At 45.6% G+C, this 8,068-nt stretch overlaps 1 protein-coding gene across 6 annotated transcripts in view; it reads right to left on the bottom strand.

The window, feature by feature from the left end:
• Positions 1-8,068, bottom strand: part of ryr1b (ryanodine receptor 1b (skeletal)) — a 215,757-nt gene that overhangs the window by 123,573 nt on the left and 84,116 nt on the right. For all 6 annotated transcript variants that reach the window (XM_045220046.1, XM_045220041.1, XM_045220050.1 and 3 more), the window contains exons 42-45: positions 5,265-5,538; positions 4,414-4,664; positions 4,079-4,173; positions 225-360 (exon numbers count right to left, since the gene is read on the bottom strand). In XM_045220046.1, the coding sequence (XP_045075981.1) occupies positions 225-360; positions 4,079-4,173; positions 4,414-4,664; positions 5,265-5,538 (756 nt within the window). The remainder of the gene's footprint in view (positions 1-224; positions 361-4,078; positions 4,174-4,413; positions 4,665-5,264; positions 5,539-8,068) is intronic.

Here is an 8,068-nt window from a genome sequence, read left to right as displayed (position 1 = left end):
ATGGAGACTACCATAGTGGAGACTACCATAGTGGAGACTACCATAGTGGAGACTACAGCCAAATCAGGGCTAACAATACTGCAGCAACATCAGTAATATAGTCTAGGTATTAGAAAGCCTGGAAACCACTCTGAATCCACACTTCATTTTAGTGAAACAATTGTGAAACAGAAAGTATATTCAGTGTCTATTCCAGGCTAGGTGTTGGAGGCACTGTAACTGACCGTTGACAAAGACGGCAAAGCGGAGGAAGTCCAGGTATTTCTCTCCTCCACAGGGATTCCAGCCGATGTCAGGGTAACCCTTAGACAGGAGCATCGGACAGCTTTGTAGTCCACAGCCCGCCAGATACGTCACCACCTGGAGAGAGGGGCAGGTAGGAGAGGGTAAGGGTTAGCAGGGTAACCCTTAGACAGGAGCATGGGACAGCTTTGTAGTCCACAGCCCGCCAGATACGTCACCACCTGGAGAGAGGGGCAGGTAGGAGAGGGTAAGGGTTAGCAGGGTAACCCTTAGACAGGAGCATCGGACTGGGAAACTGAGGTGTTCTATCCAGGTCCTAATGTATAGGGGTACAGGGAAACGGAGGTGTTCTATTGAGGTCCTACTGTATGTGGACTAGGGGTACAGGGAGACAGATGTTTTATCTAGGGTCTACTGTATAGGGACTAGGCGGACAGTGAGCCTGATCTCCAGGTTCTGTTCCTGCAGAGCCATGTCCATCTCGTTGTTGGGTTAGAGTAAGGTTTAGGGTCAAATCAAATCGAATCTAATCTAATCTGTCACATGCGCTGAATACTACAGGTGTAGACCTTACCATGAAATGCTTACTTATAAGCCCTTAACCAACAATGCAGTTTTAAGAAAATAGTTATTTACTAAATAAAAAAAAGTTCAATGCAAATAGTCCGGGTGGCCATTTGATTAAGTGTTCAGCAGATTTATGGCTTGGGGGTAGAAGCTGTTAAGGAGCATTTTGGACCTAGACTTGGCGCTCCGGTACCGTTTGCTGTGCGGTAGCAGAGAGAACAGTCTATGACTTGGGTTACTGTCTTTGAATATTTTTTGGGCCGTCCTCTGACACCGCCTAGCATATAGGTCCTGGATGGCAGGACGCTTGGCCCCAGTGATGTACTGGGCCATATGCACTACCCTCTGTAGCGCCTTACGGTCGGATGCCGAGCAGTTGCCATACCAGGCGGTGAAGCAACTGGTCAGGATGCTCTCGATGGTGCAGCTGTATAACTTTTTCAGTATCTGGGGAACCATGCCAAATCTTCTTCTCCTGAGGGGGAAAAGGCGTTGTCGTGCCCTCTTCACGACTTCCTTGGTGTGTTTGGACCATGATAGTTTGTTGGTGATGTGGACACGAAGGAACTTGAAACTCTCGACCCGCTCCACTACAGCCCCGTCGATGTGAATGGGGGCCTGTTCGGCCCTCCTTTTCCTGTAGTCCACAATCATCTCCATTGTCTTGCTCACGTTGAGGGAGAGGTTGTTGTCCTGGCACCACACTGCCAGCTCTCTGACCTCCTCCATATAGGCTGTCTCATCGTTGTTGGTGATCAGGCCTACCACCGTTGTGTCATCAGCTAACTTAATGATGGTGTTGGAGTCATGCTTGGCCATGCAGTCGTGGGTGAACAGGGAGTACAGGAGGGGACTAAGCATGCACCCCTGAGGGGCCCCCGTGTTGAGGATCCGCGTGGCAGATGTGTTGTTGCCTACCTTTACCACCTGGGGGTGGCCCGTCAGGAAGTCCAGGATCCAGTTGCAGAGGGAGGTGTTTAGTCCCAGGGTCCTTAGCTTAGTGATGAGCTTCGTGGGCACTATGGTGTTGAACGCTGAGCTGTAGTCAATGAACAGCATTCTCACATAGGTGTTCGTTTTGTCCAGGTGGGAAAGGGCAGAGTGGAGTGCGATTGAGATTGCGTCATCTGTGGATCTGTTGGGGCAGTATGCGAATTGGAGAGGGTCTAGGGTTTCCGGGATGATGGTGTTGATGTGAGCCATGACCAGCCTTTCAAAGCACTTCATGGCTACCGATGTGAGTGTTATGGGGCGGTAGTCATTTAGGCAGGTTACCTTCACTTTCTTGGGCACAGGGACTATGGTGGTCTGCTTGAAACATTTAGGTATTACAGACTCGGTCAGGGAGAGGTTGAAAATGTCAGTGAAGACACTTGCCAGTTGGTCCACGCATGCGCTGCGTACACGTCCTGGTAATCCGTCTGGCCCCGCGGCCTTGTAAATGTTGACCTGTTTAAAAGGTCTTGCTCACATTGGCTACGGAGAACGTGATCACACAGTCGCCCGGAACAGCTGGTGCTCTCATGCATGCTTCAGTGTTACTTGCCTCGAAGCGAGCATAAAAGGCATTTAGCCCGTCTGGTAGGCTCGCATCACTGGGCAGCTCGCGGCTGGGTTTCTCTTTGTAGTCCGTAATAGTTTGCAAGCCCTGCGACATCCGACGAGCGTCAGAGCCGGTGTAGTAGGATTCAATCTTAGTCTTGTATTGATGCTTTCCCTGTTTGATGGTTCGTCTGAGGGCATAGCAGGATTTCTTATAAGCGTCCGGATTAGTGTCCCGCTCCTTGAAAGCGGCAGCTCTAGCCTTTAGCTCGGTGCGGATGTTGCCTGTAATCGATGGCTTCTGGTTGGGGTATGTACGTACGGTCACTGTGGGGACGACGTCGTCGATGCACTTATTGATGAAGCCGGTAACTGAGGTGGTATACTCCTCAATGCCATTGGATGAATCCAGGAACATATTCCAGTCTGTGCTAGCAAAACAGTCCTGTAGCGTAGCATCTGCGTCATCTGACCACTTCCGTATTGAGCGAGTCACTGGTACTTCCTGCTTTAGTTTTGCTCGTAAGCAGCAATCAGGAGGATAGAATTATGGTCAGATTTGCCAAATGGAGGGCGAGGGAGAGCTTTGTACGCGTCTCTGTGTGTGGAATAAAGGTGGTCTAGAGGTTATTTTCCTCTAGTTGCACGTGACATGCTGGTAGAAATTTGGTAAAACTGATTTAAGTTTTCCTGCATTAAAGTCCCCGGCCACTAGGAGCACCGCTTCTGGATGAGCATTTTCTTGTTTGCTTATGGCCTTGTACAGCTCGTTGAGTGCGGTCTTAGTGCCAGCATCAGTTTGTGGTGGTAAATAGACGGCTATGAAAAATATAGATGAAAACTCTCTTGGTAGATAGTGTGGTCGGCAGCTTATCATGAGGTACTCTACCTCAGGCGAGCAATACCTTTGGACTTCCTTAAAATTAGACATCGCGCACCAGCTGTTATTGACAAATAGACACACACCACCACCCCTCGTCTTACCGGTCGTAGCTGTTCTGTCCTGCCGATGCACAGAAAACCCAGCCAACTGTATATAATCTGTGTCGTCGTTCAGCCACGACTCGGTGAAACATAAGATATTACAGTTTTTAATGTCCCGTTGGTAGGATAGTCTCGAACGAAGATCATCCAGTTTATTCTCCAGTGATTGCACGTTGGCCAATAGAACGGATGGTAGAGGCGGGTCACCCACTCACCAATGAATTCTCACAAGGCACCCTGATCTGCGCCCCCTGTATCTCATTATTTTCTTCATGCGAATGACGGGGATTTGGGCCTTGTCCGGGAGCAACATTATATCCTTCACGTCAGACTTCACGTCAGACTCTTCGTCCAGTTTGAGGTGAGTAATCACTGTTCTGATATCCAGAAGCTCTTTTCAGTCATAAGAGATGGTAGCATTAACATTACTTACAAAATAAGTTACAAACAATGCGAAAAAACCACAAAGTAGCACAATTGGTTAGGAGCCCGTAAAACGGCAGCCATCCCCTCCGGTGCCATTCTTCCCGCTCTATATAAGGAATAGGACACTGGAGCTTGGTGGCGCCTTAATTTGGGAGGACGCGCTCGTGGTAATGGCTGGAGTGGAAAGAGTGGAATGGTATCAAATACATTGATGCAATTCCATTTGCTCTGTACCAGACACTTTTATGAGCCGTCCTAACCTCAGCAGCCTCCTGTTGAATAGGGGTACGGGGTGGCAGGTTAGGGTTAGTGTTACCTTCTCCAGGTCCTGCTCCTGTAGAGCCAAGGCCAGCTCGTTGTTGTCGATACAGGAAGCTGCAGCCACATCTAGAGGGGTGGAGCCACGCATACCTACAAGAAGACCAGGAGAATGTTTATGAAACACACACAGAGCTAGGGAAGTGTCTCAGAGAAGTGATAGATAGAGATTGAGGTAGATAGTAGTTGCTCTTAATCACAGATCTAGGATCAGATTTCCCTATCCCCAATCCTAACCTTTACCACTAGGGGGATGAAAACATAACTGATCCTGTACCAGTGGTTAAGAGTTCCCCTGTGTGTTTTCTGATTGACAGGCAGAGTGTGCTGTACCCAGGCCGATGCCGCTGTTCTGCAGCAGGTAGCTGAGGTGATCAAACATGGACCTCTGGTTCTGTCGGCTGATTCGACAGAAGTAACACAGGAACCGACAGCAGTTGGTCACCATCTGGGGGAAGCGGATCTCCTTGGAATCTCCTCCTCCTCCCAGCACGTTGACCATCACCTCCATGACAGTCTCATGCATCCCCAGAGCCCTCATCAGGTTAGGGTGCTGGTAGAACACCTTGTTGTTCATGATGTTCCTGGAAAACAAAAACAACCAAATAAATAAACAGGTAAACAAAGAGAGCTCTAATAAGGTTGGGGTGTTGGTAGAATACTTTGTTTGTCATGATGATCCTGGAGAATGAGACAGTGCACAACAACAAACATACTTTTACATTAACAAATATAATGGTAGTTGAATTGTTCCTTCGGTCCTGTCCTTCATACAGTCATCACTGCCAGGTTTAGGGTACAATTCAATTTCAATGAATTTAAATGGAATTGCCCCCAACCCCGGTAATCACTGGTCCACCTACGTGATGCCAGATAATCTGGGTCATGAGCCTAAACTTTACAAGGTAGAGTAACCACCCTAATCCTAAAGGTAGAGTAACCACCCTTACCCTAAAGGTAGAGTAACCACCCTAACCCTAAAGGTAGAGTAACCACCCTAATCCTAAAGGTAGAGTAACCACCCTAACCCTAAAGGTACAGTAACCACCCTAACCCTAAAGGTAGAGTAACCACCCTAACCCTAAAGGTAGAGTAACCACCCTTACCTTAAAGGTAGAGTAACCACCCTAACCCTAAAGGTACAGTAACCACCCTAATCCTAAAGGTACAGTAACCAGACATACCCGATGCTCTGGATCATGAGCCTCTCCTCCTCTGGGCCCATCTGGACGATGAGCAGAGATCTGATCTGGCCCAGGCACTCCAGCAGGTCCATTGTATCCTGGACAGACACAGCGTTGATGGCGTAGGCTTTAGGCAGGGCTCTGGTCAGCTCCCCCAGCCCATCATACTGCCTGTGGAGCAGGCTGAACATCAGACGCACCAGCTCAGGGTTCTGGATGAAGGCCTCCTGGGCCCAGTGGATCATGGTATGGGAGATCAGCTCCTGGAGAGTGCCTTGGGAAGGGGAGGACACACATGGAGTTGTAGTGAATGAACAAGAGATTATCTATTTTTACTGTCTGTTGCCCCGTACTACACCAGCTCAAGTTTTTGTGGTATAGGAAAAATGACAGGGCCTTTGGGGTACAGGGAAAATATATAAAATATTACTAGTGTGACGGATCACTAGGAAGTGCTAGACTATGCCACCACTTTAATTGATACAGGAGTCAAGTCTGGCAGGAATCACCTGGAAGGAGGTCTAGAAAACAGCCCATAGAGATAGATAAAGATCACTACATGGATATAACCCGTTTTTGCATGGCCATTACCATTGAGGACTTCCAGCATTATAAATTAGTCAATTGGGTGCGACTTCCTGTGGGTTAGGAAGGATCACACAATTCCATCCAGGTCATCAGGAGCGATCAGCCAATTAATTATGCCTGGGAGTAAACATTCCATAACTGCAGGTGGCAGTAAATCACCAACCTTGGCTTTATACCTGTTCAAACAACATGCACCCTTTCAGTTTGTTTACCATGTGATATCATTTCCGGGCAAGAGTATCTGCTGGCGTCTTGCTTGACTGTCGCTTCTACCTGGTACCTGTTTAGTAACAGTGTTTACTCATCTGTTTTTCGTTAAGTGATTGTTTTGTCTGCTTTTCGGCCTGTTGTTTATGTCCACTTTTAAGCCTAATGGAGTTTTTGTGACTTTTACAACCATGGCTTATTAGTGCTAGCTAGCTTGTTTTGTGACTTTTACAACCATGGCTTATTAGTGCTAGCTAGCTTGTTTTGTGACTTTTACAACCTTGGCTTATTAGTGCAGGCTAGCTTGTTTTGTGACTTTTACAACCTTGGCTTATTAGTGCTAGCTAGCTTGTTTTGTGACTTTTACAACCTTGGTTTATTAGTGCTAACTAGCTTGTTTTGTGACTTTTACAACCTTGGCTTATTAGTGCTAGCTAGCTTGTTTTGTGACTTTTACAACCTTGATTTATTAGTGCTAGCTAGCTTGTTTTGTGACTTTTACAACCTTGGCTTATTAGTGCTAGCTAGCTTGTTTTGTGACTTTTACAACCTTGGTTTATTAGTGCTAACTAGCTTGTTTTGTGACTTTTACAACCTTGGCTTATTAGTGCTAGCTAGCTTGTTTTGTGACTTTTACAACCTTGATTTATTAGTGCTAGCTAGCTTGTTTTGTGACTTTTACAACCTTGGCTTATTAGTGCTAGCTAGCTTGTTTTGTGACTTTTACAACCTTGATTTATTAGTGCTAACTAACTAGCTTGTTTTGTGACTTTTACAACCTTGGCTTATTAGTGCTAGCTAGCTTGTTTTGTGACTTTTACAACCTTGGCTTATTAGTGCTAGCTAGCTTGTTTTGTGACTTTTACAACCTTGATTTATTAGTGCTAACTAACTAGCTTGTTTTGTGACTTTTACAACCATGGCTTATTAGTGCTAGCTAGCTTGTTTTGTGACTTTTACAACCTTGGCTTATTAGTGCTAGCTGGCTTGTTTTGTGACTTTTACAACCTTGGTTTATTAGTGCTAACTAGCTTGTTTTGTGACTTTTACAACCTTGGCTTATTAGTGCTAGCTAGCTTGTTTTGTGACTTTTACAACCTTGATTTATTAGTGCTAGCTAGCTTGTTTTGTGACTTTTACAACCTTGGCTTATTAGTGCTAGCTAGCTTGTTTTGTGACTTTTACAACCTTGGTTTATTAGTGCTAACTAGCTTGTTTTGTGACTTTTACAACCTTGGCTTATTAGTGCTAGCTAGCTTGTTTTGTGACTTTTACAACCTTGATTTATTAGTGCTAGCTAGCTTGTTTTGTGACTTTTACAACCTTGGCTTATTAGTGCTAGCTAGCTTGTTTTGTGACTTTTACAACCTTGATTTATTAGTGCTAACTAACTAGCTTGTTTTGTGACTTTTACAACCTTGGCTTATTAGTGCTAGCTAGCTTGTTTTGTGACTTTTACAACCTTGGCTTATTAGTGCTAGCTAGCTTGTTTTGTGACTTTTACAACCTTGGCTTATTAGCGCTAGCTAACTTGTTTTGTGACTTTTACAACCTTGGCTTATTAGTGCTAGCTAGCTTGTTTTTTGTGACTTTTACAACCTTGGCTTATTAGTGTTAGTTAGCTTGTTTTGTGACTTTTACAACCTTGGCTTATTAGTGCTAGCTAGCTTGTTTTGTGACTTTTACAACCTTGGCTTATTAGTGCTTGTTTTGTGACTTATACAACCTTGGCTTATTAGTGCTAGCTAGCTTGTTTTGTGACTTTTACAACCTTGGCTTATTAGTGCTTGTTTTGTGACTTATACAACCTTGGCTTATTAGTGCTAGCTAGCTTGTTTTGTGACTTTTACAACCTTGGCTTATTAGTGTTTGCTAGCTTGTTTTGTGACTTATACAACCTTGGCTTATTAGTGCTTGCTAGTTGGCTGCTAGCCTACTTCTGTTTCTGAACTGCACTGCTGTGATCACCTCCACATGCCTGGATTCTTCCTCTATGGCCTCTCCCCTGA

The sequence above is a fragment of the Coregonus clupeaformis genome, chromosome 6 (genome assembly GCF_020615455.1).
Source record: "Coregonus clupeaformis isolate EN_2021a chromosome 6, ASM2061545v1, whole genome shotgun sequence".
Taxonomy (NCBI): domain Eukaryota; kingdom Metazoa; phylum Chordata; class Actinopteri; order Salmoniformes; family Salmonidae; genus Coregonus; species Coregonus clupeaformis.
This window is presented reverse-complemented; position numbering and strand designations above follow the sequence as displayed.